Source organism: Macrotis lagotis, chromosome 3 (assembly GCF_037893015.1).
Source record: "Macrotis lagotis isolate mMagLag1 chromosome 3, bilby.v1.9.chrom.fasta, whole genome shotgun sequence".
Classification (NCBI taxonomy): Eukaryota; Metazoa; Chordata; class Mammalia; order Peramelemorphia; family Peramelidae; genus Macrotis; species Macrotis lagotis.
In genome coordinates, this window is record NC_133660.1 from 44611540 (window position 1) to 44638760 (window position 27221).

At 33.2% G+C, this 27221-nt stretch overlaps 1 protein-coding gene across 1 annotated transcript in view; it reads right to left on the reverse strand.

Annotated features, from left to right (window-relative positions):
• CDS1 (CDP-diacylglycerol synthase 1) overlaps positions 1-27221 on the reverse strand; it is an 83307-nt gene that overhangs the window by 11798 nt on the left and 44288 nt on the right. Inside the window, exons 6-10 of the mRNA XM_074228582.1 lie at positions 9361-9419; positions 7424-7506; positions 6228-6315; positions 3286-3354; positions 14-166 (exon numbers count right to left, since the gene is read on the reverse strand). Of these exons, the coding sequence (XP_074084683.1) occupies positions 14-166; positions 3286-3354; positions 6228-6315; positions 7424-7506; positions 9361-9419 (452 nt within the window). The remainder of the gene's footprint in view (positions 1-13; positions 167-3285; positions 3355-6227; positions 6316-7423; positions 7507-9360; positions 9420-27221) is intronic.

Genomic DNA, 27221 nt, shown 5'->3' on the forward strand with positions numbered 1-27221 from the left:
GAGCTTCTCTTACCCATCTCAAAACTCCCTTCAAAAATGGAGGAAGAGAGTAAGTCTGAAGTTGGAAAAGTTCTGATGGTTCACACTCTGTTACAAATGAATTGACTTCACTTCTGTACTCTATTGGACAAACAAAGTATTGATACTTTGATAAAAAGTAGGCAGCCTGAAAAAAAATAAATATCTATTAAATATAAATAGTCATCATAAAATCTACCTTACATTTAAATCAATTCTTGCTCCCAAGTGAAATTCAAACAAACACTTTCAGATATAATACAATAAAGAAACTGTCTTGGATGATACTACTCTGAAAATCAAACTGTACACAGGAATGGATAAAAAGGACAAATCACAATTAATTGTACCATAGAGTTTGGGTTCAAAGAAGAGCTGAAAATATACCTTCTTGCCCATTTGACTGAAACAGACAATGATGGGTGTGGAGCCTGTATATCTATTGAGAGACATGGTTAATGTATTTGCTAATGTTTGGTTAATTGTTTTCCCTTCTTCAATCTTTTTTTTTAATGAGGGATGACTCACTGGGCAAGGGAAAGCAAGAGATATAATCTATCAAGGTGATGAACTTTGGGTAAACTTCAAGATTCAATCTTGACCCCTTTCTCTTCTCTGTCTCTATAACTTCATCACTTTCCATAATTTCTATTCTCATTTTTCTGCAATTGTCTCATATATAAACATATCCCTTGTCTTTCTTCTGAGTCCCATATCATGAGTAGTCCAAGTACATATCCTCTGGGCATCTCAAACTCAACACAGAACTCATTATACTCACCCTTCTCCCCCACACCAACACACATCTTTTCCAAACTTTTCTATTACTGTCAAAGGCACTGCCATCTTCTGAGTTATCCAAGCTCACTTCCTTAGTGTCTTCCTCGACTAACTCATATACAGTCAATCATTTACCAAATCTTATTATTTCTACTTTCTAACCATTTCTTGTTAAGACTCCTCCTTTCCAAAGACTTCGCCATTCTACCTCCCTTCTGTTTATCCCCATCCCTTTTATATGCTGCCTTACTCCATTAAAATATAAAAGCTTGTTGAGGGCAGAGGCTGTCTTTATTCTTTATTATATTTGTATTTTCAGGGCTTAGAGCATTACTGGCTCTTATTATGTGCTCAATAAATTCTTGCTGAATTGTTTCCCTGTTGCCTCTAGGATAAAGTATAAATTCCTCTGACATTTAACTCTTTTTACAACCTGGTACCTTTCTTATCCTTTATTTCCCCTCCTTGAATATTCAGAGATATGATCACGCCATTCTATTTGCACACATAATACTCCACATCCCATCTGAGTATCTTCCATGGGCTATTTCCCATATCTGAAATGTACTTACTTTCCATTCGACTTATAAGAATACTTGGTGTGGTACAAGAAATCATGTAGGTCAGACTCATTTCTCCCTAAAAGACAACTGTTCCACAGTACTAAGGCTGAATCACTGATATAGCTTCCTGCTATGTCACTAACAATCTGGGGAGTCTGGGACTCAGGCTAGGAAAAACTCTGATCATGAGGTATCCTACCATGGCAAATACAGAGACTCAGTTCTACTGTTGATGAATTTTCCCTCCATGCTATCATTAAATAAATGTTTTGATAAAGGTTAGGTTATCTATAGCTTTCATTAGATCAAATGAGTTGGCTCAATTTTATAAAATATATATACATAGATATATACACATTTTCTATGTGTGTCTGTGTATAAAATAGTTTATCGTCTATATTCTGTATATATATACACACATGTTATCATCCCCTCATCAGAATGTCAACTCTTTGAGGGTAGGGTCCATTTCATTTTCTATCAACAACACTGCCCTGTACACAGGGGATGTTTCAGTACCTAAGTGACCGATTAGTGTATTTTAGTGCAAATTTGATGTGTATCAAAACAAAGATAAAGGGAAAAAACAAGGAAATCATTTAGTTAACACTGTCTCAGTTTGGGGGAAAAGCATAAAAATTGTCAACAGGGATTAGACTGACTTTCACAAGAAATAAGAAATTAGCCTCTCTAATCTACAAAACAGGTTGATCTAAAAATCAGATTTTCTTCCCACCATACCCCAGATATTTTGAAATCAATCATTCTGAAGGTTTTGAAATGTGAGTTGCCAAAAGTTGTTTAAATACTCGCTACTTTGAAGATTATGATTAACCACTGAAAACTATTAAAGTCTTGCCTTCTAATGGCATAAATTAGAGATAATTTCAGTGTTTTCAGCTTCAAATAAACTTCACTTGATTATCCCCTTTTCATTCTTTCCACTTATGAAACTAGAAGATATTTACTTGGTTGGCATTATAATAAAGAGCCCTGTCATATGTATTTCATTTAGTGAAATACACCTTTCTTCTACCATCACATAACCTTCACTCAATTTACTCACATACCTTAAGCCAAACTGGGGATGGGGGAAGAAAGTTTATTTAAAAAAAACATAAATGGGATTTAAAATCCCACTTGAACCTCCAAAGTTTCATCCTTATTCAATCTTTGCCTAAACTAGAAACAAAAAGGCTTTTAAGGGGCCTATGTGAATAGTCATAGTCTCCCAGACACAGTGAAGGAGCCAGTTCTACAAATCATATAATCATTCATCCTAACTAGGATTAACAAAGCTTAAATGATCTTAAAACATTAGAGACTTTCACAAATATGAAATTAAATTATTAGCTACTAAAAAGTCTCAAATCTACTGTTCTAAACTTAAACTTGATACTAAGAAATAGAAATGTTGAGGCTAGGGATACAGCTATAATTTAATTTTCAACAATCTCCTTACACTAAAAAAAAGGTTACTGTAAAATTATATTTTTAACTTTTATAAAGAGTAGCTCAAAAATTCTTTAAATATTCATTTCTTAAGCATTTTTACCCAAATCTTACAAATGTAGAAATGAAATATTTTAAAATCATCTAAAATATTCAACATTCATGGCTCAGAGTGCACAATAATTATTTATCTCTGATTGCAACAATATACATGACCACAAGTCAACTGGTTACCATATTAAAAAGAGACACAGCTATTTCTGTTTCACCTGCATTTAGGACAATATACAAAGCTTTTATCTGCATTCAAACTTTTGGTTTTTATCCATTTATGGTATACAGTAGTACTGAAATTTAATAACTTCACCAGCATTTTCTCGGTTAATCTGATTCAAAACAGATGGACAAGCCTATCTTAATTTTACAAAAATATAAAAGACTATTAAGAAAAAAAAAATGTGGAAATACTCACAATGAATCCAAAAATAACTGTGGAAAAGAATCCTCCAATGAATCCTTCCCAGGTCTTTTTAGGAGACAGCTAACAGAAGCCCCCACACCAAATGAACAAACAAAAAAGAAGGAAAGATAAGTTACTAAGAAAAAAAAACATTTAAAAACTATTTATCTATAAATCCTGCTCCAAGCAGCCAAGCAACCTGAAAATTTTTCAGTTTCCCCCCACCTGACTTGATCCAAATTACTCTGCTAACTCCCATCTTTTACTTAAAATTTTCCATACTCATAATTTCCTTCTATTGCACTGAATTTCTTATACAAGATAATCAAATAATTATTGGTTTTTATATTCCTATGTCTCCCATGTCCTTGATTTCTAATCTGCCTAATAGAAAGACCAAGGTCTTTTCTTATACTTACATTAATACATTTCTTACAATGATAAAAAATGTATATCCATATGATATGAATTAATCACAGTGAAGAATCAACAGATGTGGAATATTTGATATACTGAATTTTTAAAATTCTAGGTTTTTGACACCCTAATTTTCCAAATGGACAAAGTATTTTCTTAGCTTTACAAATGTATTTTCTCTAAGAGTCTTCATATATCAGGCCAATTTGGGGAATTTAATGTCCAATGTTCAATAAACAATACTATATTGGAAATTCTTTAACATAAGGTCTATCACAAACTCTTAATTGATTCTAAATATTAAAGTTTTAGACTAAAGGGGAAAAAGACATTAACTTTACAATCAAAGTCCTAATGCTGTAAGAGTACATTCCGAACAATTTTGATACACCACACACAAGGTATATGTACCATTTATTGTGGAATATAAAGATAAATAAGCATTATAGTTTCTTTTGAAGGCCTTACTGCCAGTAGGGGAAAAAAGTATGTACAGAAATTACAAGAAGAAGTTCAAGAGGGAAGGACATCACTTCCAGGAAAGTGGCCCAGGGAAAGTTTTCATGAAGATCAATCAGAGGAGCACTTCATATTTCTTATGTGCTATATTCTAAAACTATAAAGAAGGGTAAAAAGCCCTTTCAGTGTCCTCACAAGCTATCAGGGGACTCAACATCCAAAAATAGATACAGAAAACAGTAATATAGAATAGAGAGAAGGGAATGTTAGAGGGGAAAGTTCTAAGGAACCAGAAGGAACCAGGAAAGTTTTCTAAAAGAGAGTGGCAAGTGAAATAAGAAGGAAGTCAGGGATTCTGAGGAATGGCAAGTAGGATGTAAGCTTTCCAAGGGTAGGTAGACATTGTCAGTATCTGTATTTTTATTGCATAAACACAGTGGGTGTTTAATGAATGGAGTGATTTGCATCTTTCAAGATTTGAGTCAGCTAAGGCAATCTTTTCTTTTAGTCCACTAATATATTCTGAGAACTTGATGCAATTTACGACACTAAACATCAGTATTGTATACCCTAGCTATAGTTTAACATTTTATTTACCTGTTATATTCTATTTATTATCAATCTTAGACCTGTGCCAAATCTTATAGTAATGTAATAGTTATGTCCTAAAAGGCATTCTTTTATTTTAGGATGTTTATGCATTAGAAGGTCCCAATTAATTATTCATAATGACAACCAGATTAAGGAGATTTGTGGAGAATACTTTTCTCTGTGTTTCAATGATTACACAATTCCTTCAAACAACTACACAAAAGCTGTTTTCCATAACAGGAAGAGATGAGAGAGATTTTGATATGATATAGTGATAAGAAATGGCTAAGAATAACATAGAATTTCATGCAAGTCATAGAAACCCAATGCTTCCATTTCCTAAATTCCCAATGTCTCTTCAACCACTCCTCCCTCACGCCAGCAATTCCAGAAATTACTCTGCTAAATGTCAAGAAGGTCAATTTATTTGGCAAATCTAAAGGATCCCATTCCAACCTACTCCCAGTTTTCATCTTAATTTTTCTGAAGGCATCTATGTGGTTCATTGGATAGAGACTATGGTCCTGGAGTCAGAAGAAGTGAGCTCAAATCCAGCCTCAAACACATTAGCAATATGACACTGAACAAATCACTTAAATCTATTTGTCTCAGTTTCCTCAATTGTAAAATCAACTAACTGAAGAAGGAAATGGCAAACCACTCCAGCATCTTAGCCAAGAAAAATCCCAAACAAGAGACATGAAGAGCAGAATACAACTAAATGACAATAATCTTTCTGAAGCATTGATACTATTGATCTCGACCCTTCTCAGAGAATACATAATATTTTGGTTCTCTCTTTTGTCAAAGGAGATCAATATAGGAGGTTACCTCACTCCTCACAGTTTCAATTATCAAAATTTCAATGCAAAAAGGTACCACATTTCTATCTTTAGCCATGACCTTTCTCTAAGCTTTAGTTCCACAACTCCTACATTAAATCTTTATTTGAATGTCTCATCAGCATAACAATTATAATATATAAAAACATGAACATACAACCATGCTTTCATTAGCCTCCTTTTCCTCCTAATTTCTTCCTTCTTTACTTGCCATGGTCATTCAAACTCTCACATTTAAAATTTGGGAGTTGTCTTTTAAGTATTTCTTTTTTGTCTTTTTCCCCTCTTGCCACCTTGTTACTGAACCCAATCTCAGAAGCATCTCTCTCCCCTTTTACTGAGTTGTTAAGATACAATTGGCATTCCTCTTGCCAGAATAATTTTTCTTATACAAATCTGGTTATATCATTCAATACTCTACTTCCCTTCCAAGTACTCTTCAGCTGTGTTGGCTTTTGAGCCAAGAGCTGCCCTTTGTACTTTCTTTTCATGAGTTCCCTTCCAGTCTTTTTTATATTTATAGACAGATGAAGTTTTGTTGCATTGAAAAATTTCTAATATATTTTAAAAGTCTGGAGTTTTTATTGTTGTTGCTTTTTTCTTTTTATAGTGTACAGTAACTGCCTGGCCATATTTTTACATTACCTTAATTAAGGGAGTTCTCCCAAAGAAGAATCCAAAAAGGTAGGCTGTAATGTCATTGCAGATAACACTTGAGATTGGAACAAGAAACCTTCAAAAAGATTCAGCAGAAAAAACAGGTGACTTGATCAAGTATGACTCACAATCAATGGCAACAATACTGGTTTGTATATTCCTGTGTAAAGGAAGCACTGAACTGACGGACATATGCCAGTTAACATTTTCTAAGAGAGCAATTTAAACATGATCTGAAATTAAACATTTTTTTGCAAGGCAATGGGGTTAAGTGGCTTGCCCAAGGCCACACAGCTAGGTAATTATTAAGCGTCTGAGGACGGATTTGAACTCAGGTACTCCTGACTCCAGGGCCGGTGCTCTATCCACTGCACCACCTAGCCGCCCCCTGAAAGTATACTTTTAAGAAATCTCTCTGAAGGTTAATACTAAGTATTAAAATCTCTTTAATATAAAAATCAATCTCATAGAATGGAGCAGATTTAAATGACAAAGTCATGAGGATGTTAAAAGAAAATCAAGCTAGAGATAAATTATACAAAAACTGGCAAAAATGGGGGGGGGGGATCTACTGCTTATGTAAGAAATAGGCTGAAAAATCCATGCTATATTATGAATAGTTTTCTTTTGAAGAGAATGAAGTGAGGGTAAGACTGTCAATTTCCTTAGGCTTTGCCAATAGAGCTTAAAACTGGCAGAACTGCCAAATGGCCTAGATTGACTGGGGTGGGGGGTAGAAGCAAGATTAATCTAAGGACAAGTCTAACAAAGTATGGAAAGGTTCATATTTACGTGCAGGGAGGCAAGTTTTCTTAGGTACAAAACCAATTTATTAAAGCACAAAGGAGCCAGTGGAAAGAGTGAACACTGAAGCAGAATTATAATCTTAAAATTTTTTAGTTCTCACATTAGCTAGCTTAACTAGTTCTACATCTGTGAAGTTGACATAGGAAGGCTATTGCTTTTCTGAATAAGAAGAATTTAAATAAAAGGTTCTTAAAAAAAGTCATAATATAAAAAGATTAGAAGCACAGTCATTAAGAATTTGGTCTGTCAATGTCAAATAAAAACACATTTTAATTAAGAATAGAATTAAATATTAGCAAGATGAAATTAGTATTATTTTTGAATGTTAGAGTGTTTTTATAAGCTATCAGAAAGCAATTAATTCTTGGTTCCCTTACCATATCATGCCTTCAAACAGATTTTGGATGACAAGATGAGATTGAGTTACAGTAATCAGCAAAGTGACATGAGTCCATGCGAACTGTTAATAGTGTAACAAGATAACAATTAGTGAATGCTACAAAGGTCAAGACACCCGAGGAAATAAGGAAAAATTGCTTCAAGCACATTCAAAAGGTTGATATAAGTTTTAGTACTTAATGTTGTACTTCTGCAGTATAAGAATTCTGCTATTATATTTGTTTTCTGAAAAGTTAGAAAAAATACTTTTTAATCATGTAATTTAAAAGCATATGAACTCAAAAATACTTATGAGCAAATGGTTATAAAAATCTGAATCAGAAGGTTTAATTGATAAAGAAGGATTTATGAGGTTATTTTGGTATTAATACAATAAACCAGTGTGAGCTACAATGTGTGATATTCTTTGTGAGCTAATAATTAATTTATATCCAAATATATCCAAAAACGGCTTTCCTTTCCATAGGTAACTTTCCCTAAACAACTCAAATTAATTGAACTTTAAACAACTCAAATGAATTGAACATCCATGCCCTAAATTTTTCTGCAGTTTGTGGATTCTCTAAGGTTCAGAAATTCTTACTTCTTTTAGAATTTCAATGACCTGTGGGACTTTACTTAAAACTTCACTTTTAAGTGAAAAGGAAATTACTTCATCAAACAGAAACAATGGTTTTTATTTTATCTCAAAAAAAAAAAACCTAGTTAAGAAATCAATATATTTGACTATAGCTAATAAATATGGTTTGAGTATTTCTGGAAATTTTCATTTATTCTTAACATAGTTGCATCCTGTTGATAACCAGGAGCTAGCTATATTTATGCTTCAGTGATCTTTTCTGGAAGCAACAGAAGGTGTGTGAAGTTTAAAATTGCTTATCATTTTGGACTTTTCTAGATTCTTTTCACATTTCATTATTTCTTTATATTACCATTTAAAATTAAAGCAATGATCAACTGGGTGACTTAGCAGGTTTCAGAGACGATCTAGTCCTCATTAGTGTGAGGCTCAGAAGTTCCTGAAGTCACACAAGTATTAAGCATAAAAGACTCTTGACTATATATCCAAATCTCTTTTCAACTGTACCATGTAGTAGGAAAAATAAAAGGAAATGTATTCAAAATGTCTATTCTTTAAGAGTACATGTGTTTAAAGCAAATATTTTATTTACATGTAAAAAAATGCATAGTAGCTTTATAATTTTAAAAGGAAATTAGTTCAGAATACATACAGTTTAATGGTACATAAAACCAAGACTTAGCTACATTAATAAGAGGACTGCATAGAACACTGGGAAAATTTGTGTGACCTGGAGTCACTTACTCTTCTTGAGCCTCAATTTCCTCATCTGTAAAATGAGTGGGTTGAACTAAATGGCCTCTGTAAGCTCTAAACCTAGAATCATATGATGGTATTTTAACAGCGCTGGAACTTCCCTGCACTGATGTAACTCAGCAAATTAGTTTTAGAGGGTTTCTTAAGGGTCAGAGAGATTAAGTAATTCACCCATGGTCACGGTCACACAGTAACTCCAAGAGAAGAATGGATTAGACTTTTTTCAACTTTAACTGACTAGAGGTAAAATTTTTTAAGTTATGAATAGCAATGGCCATTAATTTCAAAGAACAATAGAATTTTTTTACATTAGTGGATTGCTTTAAACTCCAGAATCACAGGACTTTCAACTTAAGCTTCTGATCTGAAAATGGATTATTTCACTCTTAAAGATTAAGTTCAGTTCAAAAGAACCTTTTCTAATTTCAATTATTATCCTTTATGTTGAAGGGTATATGTATCTGCTTGAAACTGCATAATTTCAAATATTCTTACAGGTGTAGGTAAGCAAATTTTAAAGTACTGGTTTCTATAACAAATCAGTGAAACATGAAAACATGAAAAATGGTTAATACACACCATGTAAAACTGAAGACGATAGTGTTTCTTCACTAAACTCAGTACAAACATGCAGAAACCTGTACAATAAAGAACAAAAAAATTGAAATATGCAATTTCCTACCATCTAAATGTATTTAATGCATAGAATTTAAATAGGCAGGACTTGTTTATGAAAACAAACCCTTGTATCTATCTAAATTGCATTTCAGAATTATTAACTAATAGACTTTTAAATATTAGAAGGACTGGAGAAGTTCCTCATCAAGGTGTGCCATGTAAAGAATGGGTAGCACTGAGTTGGGCACTGGTTCAATTTTGTGACTTAGTACTTACCTGGGTGGTTCTGGGTATGTTCATTTAGCTTTCTGAGTCCTAGTTTCTTCAAATAGCTTTAAATCCTCATATCCAACTAAATGGTCCTCTAGTGTTTGTGCTTAAGTCTTGCCTCATGAACTAGGTTAGGTATTTGAAAGGGCAAGTGAAGCCTGCTTTTTTTATCCCTTGCAGAGCCTACTAGGTAGTGAATATCAATAAATCCATTAGATGACTTTAATAAATAAAACTCCATTTGTGTATAAAAATGATACTTTTTATTATTCAATTGAATGGATTGATTTATGAATTTATTAAAGGTTCCAAATGCAGAAGCATACAACTTTAAAAACTAATCTCCTTTAAGACATCACGTTCCTTGTCTCATCCTGTTGTCATGGGCAAAGTAAAAGTAATTTGAATCCTTTATTTCTTAAATAGTCTTCATAAAAAAGCAAAATTATAAAGCTTCCATATTTTCCACAACATTTTAACACTTTAATATGATTTAAAGAACAGCTTATGAATGAAGTGTATCTTGGATATGTAATAAATTGCTATTTGCCTAAAACCATGAAAGGTAATATATTAACTTTTCCTAAAAATTTGCAAGAAATGGATGTTGCTATAAAACATATTTATTTAAAATTGAAATTTCATTGAAAAGTGAAACTTGTATCAACCTTTGTTACCTCATGATGATGGAAACTTACTTATGGATTAGCATATTTTCACCCACACAAAACCAGCTCACTTTCATTTTTAGCTACATATGACTGTGTCCCCAGGCTATTCTTCCTGTAAGTGCTTTTAACATCCTCACCCAAAGGACTAACAGTCACCTTCAGTTAATCTACAATTTGAAACCCTAACAATAGAAAAGCAACAAGAATGAAAAATAAGGGAGATGTTGTACAGAATGTCATTTATCATTGCCTTCATCTATTATCTAACCCTCCTAATATGGTATAAATTAAGTTGAATAAAAATATGGTTTGGTTAATATGAAATCAGCATCTTAAAATAGTATATACAAACAAATTCAGAAACAAAGTAACGACAGCATTTTAAAAAATCTGCCTGACTAATATACTGAATTGACGGTATTCAAAATAAGTCTACAGCTACCTTTCTTATTTCTGTTTTGCCTGTTCTCTATAATCAAACATTTATCTTGCGGTTCAAGGAACTTCAGGGATAGAATTTCCTTTTCTTAAATTATTTTGATTCACTGCTTTTGTTGGTTACATAATCAAACTCTGAAAATCTGATGCAAAAACAAATGGTAACAGTAAGTATAGGCAGAGATTGTATTGGCACAGGAGTAATGAGAAATAGTGGAATAAAAACAAAGGATAAAGGCAACTTTCAATCAAAGAACTGACCTTTCATTTTGTTTCATTTTTCTCTCTGTATCATGCCAACACTTAAATCCAGGGCTTGACACATGGTAGCTACTCAATAAATACATGTGGATTGACCCTGAAAATAAGCATGAAGGCTTCCTCTTAGACAAAGAACCTGTACAAAAGACGATGGCTCTCTGTGTTTCAGAGATGGAAGCTTGAGAGACTGGAAAGACTGAAACTCAGAACATTCTAAAAGACATCAAGGATGTTTTTGCCATCTGCTGACAGATCTGGTCCTCTTCAGTTAGACGTATCCAGCATACAGAGTCTTGGGTCATGTACTCTTCTAGAATCTGATGATTCTTCTTCTGACTATTCCAAAATATGACTAACTCAGAGGCAGACCACTACAACATAGCTGCATGTTAAGAAGTAGGAAACAGCATTACTTTTACCTTCAAATTCTTCTAATTTACCTTCTAATACTACTGATCTCCCATGAGTTAATCTTGGCTCCTTCACACACACAAAAGAAAACAGAAAAACTCAAGTCTTTTTCAGTTACTTCCTTCTCACTGTATTAGAATGTTTAAATCTGAAAGAACTTTTGTCCAATCCTCTTATTTTATAGAAAAGGCAGAGCCGAAATTAGAATTTACTTTTTCTATTTAAATTTCTACCTTAAATCAAATAATATCATATAGCTACTTCGTAGATTCTAGTAAGGAAAGAGTGCTATGATAACAGGTATTGTAAGGGCATATAATTAGCTGATTACATAATCGTTTTCTTCCTGTAGCAATGCAAAATTGAAAGTTAAATAAAAATACTAAAAATCTTATTAAACCATATAATCATAAAACAAAATACTATGTAAATTGAGCTAATTTTACACATTTCATTGACAATGAAGGATTTGCTTTCTCTATTTACTTCTACTATAATGGATTTTTATTATACCATTTTAAGAAATATATATATATTTATATATAAAATAATTTTGACATTCAATCATTCATATAAATTTCAGTTCTATATTTAACTGAAAACCATTACTGTATTCCTTTGATTCTTTATATTCTATACATTCTAGTAACAGATCTGCATAATACTTAATGTAAGAGCAAGTTAGTTAAATGAATCCAGTAGCAAAGATGACCTATAGCTTACTGCTCCATCTCTTGTTATCTTTTACTAATTTCTCTAACTCATCAAATTTTGAAAACAAAATTTGTGATGAAAATATAACAGATTCTACATAAACTCAACTTCCTAATGCAGAGCTTTGCAAGAAAAAAGGAAAAATAATAAAGCAGATGATTAAAATATGGAACAGATGTAGGAAAGAAGTATATACAAGTTAGATGCTCTCCCGAAATCTCACAATCCAGACAGTAACAAAAAAGTCCATTCTATTCATTCTAAACCCTAATTAATTAATAAAAGGAAAACTGCTTAGCAATGTTGGGAGGTGGAGAGTCAAGGGTACAATTTCCTTATTTGTACCTATCCAAGGATTGCAAGAAAGGTCATAATCAGGAGAGGAGGACAACAACTAAATGAATACAAAAAAGAAATTATATAGATTTTTTTAAAAATCCCTTAAGATAAAACTGAAAACCACAGATTGTGTGAGCAGGAAAGAGGCCTCAGCAATGATCTAATTCAACCTATAATCTGAGAAAAACTTATGTCAATCATCAAGTGCTCCTTAAACTTTTGCTTAAAGACCTCCAAGGAGGTGGAACCCACTATTATTAGAGTCAGCCTTTTCTAACTGTTAGGAAAACCAACTGGCTTTCTGATATCAAGCCTAAAATAAGGAAGAGAACAATCAAGACGAGGGAATAGGACCAGCTTAAACCCCAAACTATTCAAATCAGGATCTGACAAGACTAGTGATCATAAAGAGAAATAGAAGAAAACACAGAGTTAGTTCTCTAGCCTAGGAAGGAAGAGCAAGAACTAATTCAGCAATTGCTGAGTTAATGCCCTGGAACAGACTAAGGATGTCTCTACAGTTAAACTTGGATTCACCTGAGGTCATATGCTAAGGCAGAGTGGGGACAGGGCTATTAGTTGAGGGGCATCATTGCTGCTTGAGGGGAACAGGATGCAGCCCTCAGTCCCGTCACACACTTGCTTCAGTGACCAGGACGGGACAGGGAATTTCTAATAGAGCTGACATTGCAGTGTCAGAGGAGAAACAGGGGCATATATGCAAGAGATACTACAAAGGTAAAATCAGCAAGATTACAACAGATTTGCAAATGAGGGGGTGGAGGGCAAAGAAAGGCAAGTCAAGAATGACACCTAGGTTGAAAGGTTGAATGACTAGGAGGATGGTGGTAATAGAAATATAAATAGAAATAGGTAATAGAAACAGAAATAGAAAAAGAAAATACAACAGTAATAGAAAAGTTTGAAGAGGGTTTGGGGAGAAAGATGATTTCAGATTTCAATGTCAACAGGCAGTTGGAGATGCTAGACTAAAAATAATCACAGAAATTAGATTTGAGAATTATCCACATAATTGAATCCATGGAAATTGATGGGATCACTAACTCAGAGCATGCAATGAGAGAGAAGAGAATCCATTCTTTTCCCATTTTTCTTCTTTAGTGCATTCATTTTTCTCTCCCTTTTGCTTTTTTCTTTGATGATCATCAAAACATGATAAAAATCACTTCTAGGACCTTTAATTCCTCCTGACCCTTGAAAATATTGGGTTTCTGAGGGAACCCTTGTATCAAATTCTTCTATAGACATGACCCTTGTATACAGTCCCTTCTAATTGCTTACTTGTATTACGTTTTTTGTGTTTTTTCATCAAGAATGTTTGGAAGCCTAATTCATTCAGGTTCAGTATTTCCATTGGAAAATGATATTTTGTTTTGCAAACCATGTTATTCTTTCGGGTCAACCTATTTCTTTGTTTGAAAAACTATATTATAAGTTCCAAGTCCCCAATTTCTTTATAGTAGGAATATTCTAAATATTAAATGTTCATTTGCCTTGCAAAAAAACCTCAAAAAAAGTTTTTAGATGGGGTGGCTAGGTGGCGCAGTGGATAGAGCACTGGCCTTGGAGTCAGGAGTACCCGAGTTCAAATCCGGCCTCAGACACTTAATTACCTAGCTGTGTGGCCTTGGGCAAGCCACTTAACCCCCTTGCCTTGCAAAAAAAAAATATTAAATGTTGCTGACTGTGGCTTCTTGATACTTGAACACTGATTCTAGTATTTTTTTTTTAATTTGACCTAGAAGATTGGGATTTTGATTATCATGTCCCTGAGAGTTGCCTTTTGGGGCTCTTCTTTCAGGAAAAGTCAGTGAAATTTGGCTCTTTTCCCACTTTACTATCTTTCCAATACATCTTGGCAGTTTTCTTTTATGGTTTCCAGTGAGTTTTAAATTACTTCTTAAATGTTTTTCCAAGTTATTTGTTTTTCATATAATGCCTTATATTTTCTTCTACTTCCTCATACTTTTGACTGTTTTAACTTTATTCATTTTTCTAACTTCTTCTGGCCTATTCTAATTTTCAGGAAGTTTTTTTTTTTACTTTTATAAAGTATTATGTTTTTTTGTTAATCTAGTTCTGGCTTCATTTCTTTGAGAAATTCTAGTTAACTGTAGGCAAGCTCTATTTTAATTTAAAGATCTGCTTTAAGATCTTTTGAAGACATTTTCTTCTGTTTATTGGATATCATTGGTACCAAAATAACTATCATAGGAGGGTTTTTTTTGGCTTATTCATTCTTCCAGGTTAACTTCCCACATTAGTCCTTCATATTAATACCAGGCTCTGAGTACTTCTGGAAGGAATGTCTAATTTGGTTCCGTATTGCCTTCTTTGAGGATCTGTTACTGCTTTCCTTGGGTCTTCCTTGAGTACTATGGTCTTCAAATATCTCAGTTGGTTCAGGTCAAAATCTGCAACATTTTTGCGTATTCTAAGTATTTTGATAGAGGGCAAAGTCTGATTGCTGCCCCTCAGTCTGACCTTTACAAACTCCTGATCACACATCTGGTGTCTGGGCCATATACCAATAGACTTGCCTCCAATTTCAGGGCCAATGGACTACTGAGGGGGCGGCCAGTCCCTGTCTGGTGACTTGAGTGTTCATCACTTACACCTAGACAATCACAGTGCTCTGCTGCTGTGGATTTTCTATCCAGTCTCTCCCCACTGCAGTATATTTTCCACTCATCACCATTCCCCACTACCTTCTATAAGAAGCCTTTTGTGATTCCCCTTAATTCTAATGTGCTCTCTCTGTTGATTATCTATAATTCATCTTTTATCTATCTTGTTGTACATAGTTGTATGCATGGTGCCTTCCATATTAAATGCAAGTTTCTTCAGAACAGGTGCTGTCTTTGTATCTCCAGAGCTTAGCATAAAGCCTAGAACAAAGTTTACACCTGATAAATGCTTACTTACTTGGGAAATTTAAATAATTAGGATAAAGCAGAGGATGATATGAATTAGGAGAAAGGGAGAGGGGAGAAAGCAAGCTCAAATCTCACTTTCATCTGAATTGGTCAAAAGAGGGCAGAACATACATGCTTAGATGTATCTTCAACTTGACAGGATAATAAGAGGAGAGAAAAGGTAGAGGAAGGTGACTGGGAGTAAAGGAACAGAGTAGATTCAGGCAAAAAATTAGTGGAAAAAAAAACAAAACAGAAATAGATATCAGAATGGACAGGAAATTCAGAATTAACAAGATATATGGATTCCAAAAAAAAAATTCACTTGAAACATAAAGACGGGGGTGGCTGGGTGGCTAGGTGGCATAGTGGATAAAGCACTGGCCTTGGAGTCAGGAGTACCTGGGTTCAAATCTGGCCTCTGACACTTAATAATTACCTAGCTGTGTGGCCTTGGGCAAGCCATTTAAAGCCATTTGCCTTGCAAAAACCTTAAAAAAAAAAAAAGAAGAAAGAAACAGGGGGAAAGAAGCTGGGTGTTGCAGTGGATAGAGCACCAGCCCTGGAGTTGGGAGGACTAGAGTTCAAATACAGCCTCAGATAACTTAATAATTGCCTAGCTGTGTGACCTTGGGCCTGTTAACCCCACTTGCAAAAAAACCCAAAACCCAAAAACCAACCAACCAACCAATAAATAAATAAATAAATAAGGCAAGAAGAAGATCAAAATTATCCTTCAACTGATCTCAAAAAAACTGGGTGAGCAAGCATGATCTCAGATAAGAAACAAAAATAAAATAGACTTGACTTAAAGAGATAAATGGAAAAGTTATTCTGAAAGGAACCACAGATGAATTAATATTAGTACTTACCATATGTATGGATACACACAATTATAATGGAGGAATCTTAGTGTTATTCCTTTTAAATCTAAATACATTTAACCAAAAAAATTTCAAGAAATTAAGAACTTAAATAGAATTTTAGAAAAGTTAAATAGTTCTCTGGCAACTTTTGAATGGTAACAAAAAGGGGTACACATTTCTAGGCAAAGGATGGCACCTTTTGATAAAGGAACATGTTCTTCAGAGGTATAAACTCTCAGAAACAAAGAAAAGAAAAAATATTAAAAACATTTTAATTACTACAATGAAATAAAAATATTACTCAAAGGCCATAAAAAGAATTCAAAATTAATTTAATGCAAAAGAATTGGTGGGTTAAAGGATAACTCATTAAAAAATAGAAAATTTAATTAAAAATAATGCCAATGAGACAACCTATAAAAATATTGGTCACTTACTCAGGGGAATCTTTGGGGAAAAGTTTATTTCTCTAAATATTTCATTGACAAAAGAATACACCAATGAGCTTGGACATGCATCTAAATAAATCTAGAAGACTGATTAAAAAAAATAAGCACCAAAATATAAATCCTAAAATTCTAATCAAGTAGCAAAAATGAAAGCAACTGAAAACTAAAACAAACAAAATACAGGAACTATTTTTTCCTCTCAAAAGACCCATTAAAAAAATCAAAGTAGCTAATAATGGTTTATCTAAAGGGAAAACAAAATTAGCTGAATAAAATTGAAAAAGAATTGAAAATAAATGAAGAAGGAAATAACAAATTAGTTTACACATGACTTTTACTGTAGATGTAGATCAAGCATTTGATACCAAACTGTATCTATTTTTATTAAAAAATCTTAGAAAAGTAGGAGGGAAAGGCATTTTATATTAAGATCTATCTAAAACCAAGCAAACAAAATATGTAATGTGGATGCACTGGAAACTTTTCCAATAAAGTCAGATATAAAGGAAGAATGGACATTATTAGCCTTCTTTTAGATACAGGGCTAAAAGTTTTAGCTATTATAAGAAGATAAGAAGAATAAAATGGATATAAGCATACCTTAGAAGGAAATAGAATTACCATTTTTTAGACATGTTCCTTTACTTCAAAAATCCTAGAATCAATTAAGTGAAATAACTTTACTAATGCATTAGGTTATATAATAAATCAGTTTGTGTGAATATTACCAAATCCACCAGATGAGATAAAGTAATCTCATTCAAAATAATAGCAGAATTATAAAATGCTTGGTAGTCTTCCTCCTAAGACAAAGATAAAAAGAATATAAATACAAATAAAAGATACCTAAATGCCTAAATAACTAAGGAAATCTTGTGTGTGGGTAGGCTGAACTAATATGAAAATGATAACACTAATCTGATATATTTATTGCCATACCAATCAAATTCCTAAAGATTATTTTGTATAAAATTTAGAAAAAAAATAATGAAATTCATTTGGAAAAACAAAAGAGGAAACAATTTCAAAGGAAATTTTTAAAAAGTAGGTAGGTAAGTAGAAACAGCTATACCAGATTTTATACTATTGTACAAAGTAGTAAGCATTAAAATGATTTAGTAATGGTAAAAAATTGCTAAGTCAATTACTGGAACAGAGTACTATAACAAACAAACTTGATATGCCTTGAAGAACCATAGCTATTCAGGTAAAGAGTTTATTTTTAAACTGCTTAGAAAAATAAACCAGAAAATTAGGTATTATACTTAGTCCAATAACTTATAACATATGCCAAGAGAAAGTTCCCAATGGGTACATGCCAAAAAATATAAATGGTTATATAACAGACATATAGGACAAAAAAAGTAAGAAAGTACTTTTTAGAAACAAAGAATAGAGATGAATTAAGATAAGAAAATGGGCAATTCAGATTACAAACAATTTTTGCACCAATTCAATTCAGCTAAAACCCAAAGTTGCAGCTGGTGAGAGTGGAGCACAGTCCAATACAGGTTGTATCAGCTTAGCCTTGGCCCTATAAACCAAGAGTAGGTCTTGACAGTACTGAATCAGCAGCTCTCAGCCTACAGATGGTAAGGGAGTCAAACAACTGGTCAGAAGATTACTGGGGTCTCTTTGTTACACTGAATCTTTGCCATACTCAGATCCAGATTGCAGTCCCAACAAATAGTCCCAGGGTAAGGAGGAACAGTAGCATACCAGAGCTTGCAGGCCCACAGAAGTAGGTTCCCTCCTTATAGTTCCAGTGCAGTAAAGAGTGCTTGTGGTCACTCACTGACAAGAGAGAAGTAAATGCTGCCAATATTCAAATTCTCCCCCAAAAAGTAAGATTTGTTCTCCAGTCATTTAAGAACTCAAAAAATATCAAGTAAAGTGAAATAGAAGAAAAATTGGGAAGAAAAATGAAAATGATGGAAGAAAATCATGAAAAAACAAGTCAACAACTTGGTAAAGAGTCACGAAAAATATCGAAGAAAATAGCACAAAAGAAAATGGAAACAGACTAGGCTAAATGGTAGGGAAATACAAAAAAGTGAAAGAAGAGGAAAAAGTGCCTTAAAAATCAGAATTGGTCAAATGGAAAAATAAAAAATTCACTGAAGAAAAAAGTTCCTTAAGAAGGAGAATTGACCAAATAGAAAAGGAGGTACAAAAGCACTCTGAAGAAAATAATGCCTAAATAATTAGAATTGAACAAATGGAAGCTAATGACTTTGAGAAATCAAAGAGCAATAAAACAAACCAAAAGAATGAAAAAATAGAAGACAAGGTAAAGGAAAAACAACTGACCTGGAAAACAAATCTGGAAGAGAGTATTTAAAAAATATTGACTACTTGAAAGTCAAGCAAAAAAAGAATCTAGACATCGTCTTCTAAGAAATTATGAAGGAATACTGCCCTAATATTCTAAAACCAGAGGATAAAATAGAAACTGAAAGACCCCACGAATCACTTCTTGAAAGAGATCCCAAAATGAAAACTCCTAGGAATATTATAGCCCAATTCTAATGTTCCCAGATCAAGAAGAAAATATTGAAAGCATCCAAAAAAAAATATTGTAAAGGCAGGATTGCAAAATTGAGCATAATTTTTCAAATATATAAGCATAAAAGGATAAAAAGAAAAAGGAGATCTTATGGGACTTAATAGGTTAAACAGTTTATATTCTTACATGAGATGATAACATTGGTAATTCATAAGGACTTACCATTATTATGGTAGTTAACAAGGTGTAATATATATATATATATATATATATATATATATATATATATATATATATATATGTATATATAGAAAGAGAGAGAAAGAGAGAGAGAGAGAGAGAGAGAGAGAGAGAGAGAGAGAGAGAGAGAGAGAGAGAGAGAGAGAGAGAGAGAGGACCGAGGCATGAGATGAATATGAAGGGAAGATATGTTAAAAAAATAAAATTAAAGGGTGAGAGAAGAATGTACTAGAAGAAAGGGAAAGGGAGAGGTACAATGGGGTAAATTATCCTCATGTAAAAGAGATAAAAAGGCAGCTAGGTGGTGCAGTGGATAGAGCACCAACCACAGAGTCAGGAGGACCTGAGTTTAAATCTGGTTTCAGACACTTAATAATTACCTAGGGGTGTGATCTTGGGCAAGTCACTTCATTCCATTGCCTTGCAAACCCCCCCTCAAAAAAAAAAGACAAAAACAAGTTTTTACACTGGAGGAAAAGGGGGGTGGGACTTGAGGGGAACTGAGTAAATCTTAGTCTCATTAAAATTGCCTTTAAGAGGGATTAACATAAATACTCAATTGGGAATAGAAATCTATCTTACCCTACAGAAAAGTAGGAGAAAAGGATAAGAAAAGGGAGAGTGGGATGATGAAAGGGAAAGCAAATTGGGAAAGGCATAGTCGGAAGTATAGTACTTTTGACAAGGGAGAAGGTGAAAAGAGAGAGAATAGAATGAACGGGGGAAAAAATAAGATGGGAGGAAGTCAGTAAGCAATACTAATTGTGGGGAAAAAAACCTGAAGTTTCTCTTATAAAAGGTCTCATTTCTCAAAAGAATAGAGAATTAAGTCAAATTTGTAAAAATAACAGCCATTCCCCAATTGATGAATGATCCAAAAGATATAGTCAGTTTTCTGATAAAGTGATCAGAGATAAAAAGCTCTAAATCATTACTGATTAGAGAAATGCACATAAAAACAATTCTGAGGTAATACCTCTATTAGATTGACTAACAGGACAGAAAAGGAAAATAACAAAAGGAGGGGAAAATGCACTATTAGTAGAGTTGTGGTCTGATTCAACCATTTTGTAGAGCAATTTAGAACTATAACCAAAGTGTTATAAAATCATGGATGTCCTTTGACCTCATGATACCACTGCTAAGGTTATCATCCCAAAGAGGAAAAAAAACAAAAAAGGAAAAGGACCTAGCTGTACAAAAATATTTACAGCAGATTTTTTTTTGTGGTGACAAAGAACTGGAAATTAAAGGAATGTCCATCAAGTGGGGAATGGCTGAACAATTATTGTAGTATGTGCTAATGATGAAATACTGATCTACTATAAGAAATGATGAGTAGAGGGGCAGCTAGGTGGCGTAGTGGATAAAACACCAGCCTTGGAGTCAGAAGTACCTGGGTTCAAATCCAGTCTCAGACACTTAATAATTACTTAGCTGTTTAAAAAAATAAAATTAAAGGGTGAGAAAAGAATGTAATAGAAGAAAGGGAAAGAGAGAGGTACAATGGGGTAAATTATCTCATGTAAAAGAGATAAAAAGGCAGCTAGGTGGTGCAGTGGATAGAGCACCAACCACAGTCAAAGAGGACCTGAGTTTAAATCTGGTTTCAGACACTTAATAATTACTTAGGGGTGTGATCTTGGGCAAGCCACTTAACCCCAATTGCCTTGCAAAAACCTAAAAAAAAAAAAATGATGAGTAGGATGAGTAGGATGCTTTCAGAAAAACTGGAAAAGACTTACTTGTGTAAGTAAGGTGTAATGTACTGTAAGTAAAGTAAAATGCACTGTGTAGAAAATGACAGTTTTTATACTGTAAGATGATGTAAGCTGTGAATGACTTACCTATTCTCAGGAATACAAAAACCCAAGACTTAAGATGAAAAAAATGTTATCTATCACCAAAGAAAGAACTGATATAGATTGCAGCAAACTTTTTAAACTTCACTTTTCTCCGGGTTTTTTTTTTTGGGGGGGGCGGTAAGCAAAGGTATCTATATTTTCTTTTACAACATGACTTTTTATATGACTACACATATATAACGAATACTGAATTGCTCATCTTCTCAATGAAGGCAGGTGGGGAGGAAGGAAAATAAAAGAAAAAAATGAAGAAGAGAAAAATACAAGTATTTACAAAAAATATGTGGGAGTTAACCTACCAAGACACCCAAAAGTTTAAGCAATCTTTACAGAAATCAGGAAGACAATAAACATTTAATAAAGTTACTGTGTGTGATGTGCTAAGTTCTACTGATATTTAAACAAAATAAAACAAACAAAAGCTCAAACCAGTTTCTACTGTCAAGGAGTTTCAAATCTAATGGGGGGGGGGGAACAATGCACAAACAAAAGCTGAAAAGCAGCAAATTGGGTGAAGAGCATGTACTCTTTAGACAAATGATCTATTCTGAGCTGAGTTTTCTACTTCAAAGGATATTTGAAGTTCATAGTTCGCCCTCCAGAGAGGCAGAGGGTGGAGATGAGGTGGAGTACGAAGGCTGATGAGATGTAACAGGATATTTAGGTTATAATAAGGAGTTTCCTGCACGTAGTGCAGTCAGTCATAAGTGCCAAAGAAGGGCAAGGGTGAGAAATGTCTGAGCTGAGCTCTCTTCCTTAAGTTCAATCAATCATTGCTCAAGTCAAACTTAAATCGTGTCAAAAAAAATACCTACCTCATTTATTATAATTATTATTGTTGTTGCTATTTTATTTTTCAAGGCAATGGGGTTAAGTCTTGCCTAAGGTCACACAGCTAGGTATTAAGTATCTGAAGCTGATTTAAAATTTATTTATTTATTTATTTATTTAAGGTAATGGGGTTAAGAGTGCCTTGCTCAAGGTCACACAGCTAGGCAATCATTATGTGTCTGAGGCTGGATTTGAACTCAGGTTTTTCCTGACTCCAGGCTGGTGCTCTAATCACTAACCTTACCCTGAGGCTGATTTTGAACTCAGGTCCTCCTGACTCTACAGCCAGTGATCTATCCAATGGCCACCTAGCTGCCCCAACTTCATTTATTTTTTACATAAAACTATATAAAATTAGAGCTGCTATGGAAGAATATAAAAAGGCATATATATTCTCAAGGCATTTTTTTTTAAATTGGAAAGAGTCATGAAGGGACCAACTGTGGAACTATAATACAAAACAGAATCATCACAAACTCTTTGCTCCTAGGTTTAAGGAAAAAAAGGTAAAACAAAGGAACAGACTAAATAAAATCCTGAAAAAAAACAAGTGTTCAATAAACTCAAGTGCACAAATTATGGATATTATAATGCTGGATTTGACAAGAACTTCTAATAATATGGAAAGCTGTCTGATATAAATTAGGTTTAAATTAGCACCTTATATCATTTATCATAAAAAGTTCCAAAAGCACATCTATTCTGAATAAAAAGCTATGTCATTTAAAAAAAAATAGAAGGTAGTAATTTTTTAGTTCTATGGTTAAGAAAAAATTCTTAAACAAGTAAAGGTTATTATAAAAAATAGTTATAAGATAAAGGTTAAGAAAAAGAAAAAAAGAAAAAAAGAACTCTTGCTGCTTGCCCTAAGATAAAAGTTGGGAAATTCTGTGAAATTTGGAAATTCTGGAAGGAAATCAAGAATGATAAAAAAATGAGAAGACACGGAATAGTTATCTATGAACTGCACAATGGGAAGTAATAAATAAGATGGACTAAAGTGTCAAAATGTACACAAAATTAGTTCAGAATGCGAAATAACTGATGTGAGAATAAAATAAAAATACTAAACTGAAAATTAGAAGCCCATTTTTATTTCAAGATCTAAAATATCTTATAGGCAGTACTAAATTTACTAATATGTTTATACCAAAAATTCATTTGATGCACCAGAATACAGTGTGGTTCTCAGGACACAAACACTCTCTTACTTTGAAGACTCCAAAGTATTAGTATGCATACTTCCTTCCAGCTATGCTGCAATTCATCCATGCCTTCCCATGCTGTGCAAATTCTGTTTATCTCCTTTCATAAATTCTTCAGAAGCTCTGTTGAATAAGATGGCTATTTCTCTTTAGACTTTTAGTATTTGGGGGGCTATCCATGCCAAACTTAACTGTGTATCCATTACTCCTCAGTTTGGTTATTTTATCAGTCCTCTTCTTTTACTGATATATCCACAATGCCATTTCTAGCACTTTTTAAGTCACCAAAACATGTCTTTCCATTACCTTTTGAGCCAATCTGCAATTTGAAATTTTCTGAGGTTCAAGTATTCTACAGTTTAGATATATTATTTCCCCTGGAAGACTATTACTCTCAAAAAGATGAGCTTTGGTGTTAGGAAACAAGACTGAGATTAAGGCAGTACTACATGATTTTTCAAAATGAGATTCAACTGACTTTGCTTCCTCTTAAATTCTGGATCTATCTCATTGTCAGGTGCTGTGGTAATCAAAAATATACACATATAATTTTATAGGTTGCCCATATAAATGCATGGCATGACTTGAGCAAATGTGTTTTTGTTTCAACTTGTTCATATTTTTAAAATAATTATCTTATACTTCAAACATGAACATTTTAATACATAAAAATAGGATTATGAAAGTAAACTTGTATTATGAATTGTTTTTAAGTGTATATTAAAGTTTTGCAGCTTTATATCTGAACTTCCTTCGCTGCTCTTTCATACTTTTAAAAATTACTTCTTAATTCATACTCTTTTCATTATTGTTTTTTATTCTGCAATACCCGAGTTCAAATATGGCTTGAAATTCTTATTACTAATTGTATCACCTTGGGCAAGTGACTTAATATCTGTCCACCTAGATCTCCTTACCTGCAAAATGGAAATAATAACAATAGTTATCCCCCCGTATATCACTTAGTACTCATCCACATCATATTCCCAATGGAAGTCATCCTTTCTAATAAATAAGTACAATCCAACAAAACAAGCATAGACATTGGCCATGTCTGAAAATGTGCTTCATTTTGTACTTCTACAACAAAAGGAGGGAAACATCCTTCAATTTCTGATTGATCCACTTTATATTTGTATTTTGGTGAGACATTTGACCTTTGATTAGAATACTTACTTCATTTTACATCAATTTATGCATTTTTCTTTCTTCCAGACATGAAGGTTATTTTAAAGAACATATCCCATTATATTAATGTACTAGTATTTTACTTAGTCATTTCCAACAGATATAGCAACAAATTAATTTTCTTAGATTTCATTTTCTTTCCTTATTTAAAGCAAATATAAGGTTCTACCATTAAAGGGAAGACTTGATTGCTATACAATCTCTCACAAACATTCAGATTTCAGGATGATCTTCTGCAGGTTCATTTGTCTCCTCTTCTGTTTGACACTTTTTCAAAAAGGCAATATTCCTTGTATTCTAACATCCTGCTACATAATATTTTCTTTACTTTTGTCATCTCATATCTTAAAGATAAATTACTTAAATGGGTCAGGTTTGCACAAGGTATCTTCATTTTCAGTAGAGTGTAAACTCCTTGAAGTCAGGTTCTTTATATCTTCAACACTGTATCAACAGTGATATGAACCTAGGAGTCACTTAACTTTTATTGAGGATACTGTTTCTTTTAATATTTCTTAGTTCTTGTCTTTATATTATCATAACCTGTTTAGATCACATGATTTTTTTACATTAGAACAAAAAATGCACAACAAATTATATTTCAATTACAGATTTAAATGTATATAAGTTTTGAGACAGTAACAAGTTTCTAGGTTCCATTCTGAATTTTTGTCTGTATTTTTTTGGTGCAGTAAAAATCTGCAGATTGTTTTTTCTGTTATTGCTAATGTTGTTGTTTACATAATCGAAGTCAAGAATTTATTATTGTTTGGGTTCAACTCCTTTTGGTTTGTAACAGTCCATATCTCCCTATATTTTTCAATATTTTTATAATTAATTTTTCTTATGGTATAATAAATAGTATTTCATATCATAGTCTGTTGTGCCATTACATATTTAACATAGAGGTTGCATTTTTGGTATTATAAACGAGACTATTAATATTTTATGCCAACATGTCTTTTATTCCTTTAGACAGTTGCTTCTGATATGACTCATTTTAATAGACATTTCCTGTAACACTAGGCTTTTTCCTCTGTGGTGATATTCAGTGCTTATATAACCAATGCCTTCTGACTTATCAGAAGTGTAAAGAGAAAGAAAATATGTCCACACTTTCTTGATGAATTAAAAAAAATGCAAAACAACAAAACCAAATCACTTCCAATGAACTTTGCCTCACAGTGGAAGTTTCTCTTCTAACAGCAATAGTTAAGCAAAATAAATTCCCTGCCTAGAGGAAGGAGACAGACTTCATCCACTACTGATTCTCTTAATGAAGGATTCAGGCTATGAAAAGGCTTCTAAGTGCTCTAGAGAGCCTTTGGTCTCTCTTTTTTTTAATATCAAATCTGTTTTCCCATATATTTTTGGTACTTTTCCCAAATCCCCCTTCCAAATGAAATAACTGAATAATGAGAGAGAGAGAGAGAGAGAGAGAGAGAGAGAGAGAGAGAGAGAGAGAGTGTGTATGTGTACAGGAAAAGCATTATCTTTTTCCTCTTTCTCTAGTTTATATCACATGAATCCTTTTTTTCTGGGACCAAAAGTTGCTTCTATAGTAGATGTTCTTAGTGAAATTTTCAGCTATGGCTTCTAGGACAGCACAGAAAGTTGGCCAATATCAACTATGTTAAAAAGAAAAAGCAAGCATCAATTCACCTTGCACTTAGGCAAAAGGAGTACAATGAAGACAATTGTCTACATCTGTTGCAGAAAATGAATTAGATCAGAGGACTTGAAGTTAATCTTAGCAAATCAAACATAACACACACACAAACATACTCTCCCCCCCAAAATTCAGAGTGATATCAACATTATTCTTTCAACTGATCTAACCAAGAAAATTGTATTCTCATTGAAAAAGCAAGAAAATGTAACTAATGATCCAGTATTAAAGCACTAAGTAATATCCAAATTGTGGTTCAGTCATGTCCAGCTCTTCATGACCCCACTTGAGGATCTCTTGGCAAATATATGAAGTGGTTTATCATTTCCTTCTCCAGCTCATTTTACAGATGAGGAAAATGAGGCAAAGGGTGCAGTGACTTGCCCAGGGTCACACAGCTAATTCTGGAGCAAGATTTGAAGTAAAAAAGGTGAGTTTTCCTGACCTCAGGTCAGGTGTTCTACCTGATGCATTACCTAACTATCCCAATTTCAGAATTATTCAGTCTCATTCAGTTACCTGCCCTATAATAATAATACTACCATAAATCTTCATTTTGAAAAAACTATATAATAACATTTCAAAAATTCATGAAAGCCCATCATTTAAATTTTTGAAAAGCAGAAAGATAAAAACAACCAAGAATTCCCCCAGATAAGCAAAATAGAGATGCCTTCTAGTAAAGAGTGAACAAGCCTCTCTCAAAGGCTCCATTTTCCAGGTTCTTGAACAAAATTTCAAGTTCTCTAGAAGCACTAAATCATACTCTTAGCAACTGTCATTCAGCATTGTCTTTATTTTGCTAACCAGATTAATTTCACACGAACTTCTTACCTTAAAATGATCCTCCTAAACAGCAGATGTGTTTTTCTAAAACCTAGACCAAAGAATTGTCCTCTCCAAATGATAGGGGAATATTTCAGGAAGGAAGCAAGGGTCCAAGAAAAGAGTGAATAGAGAATG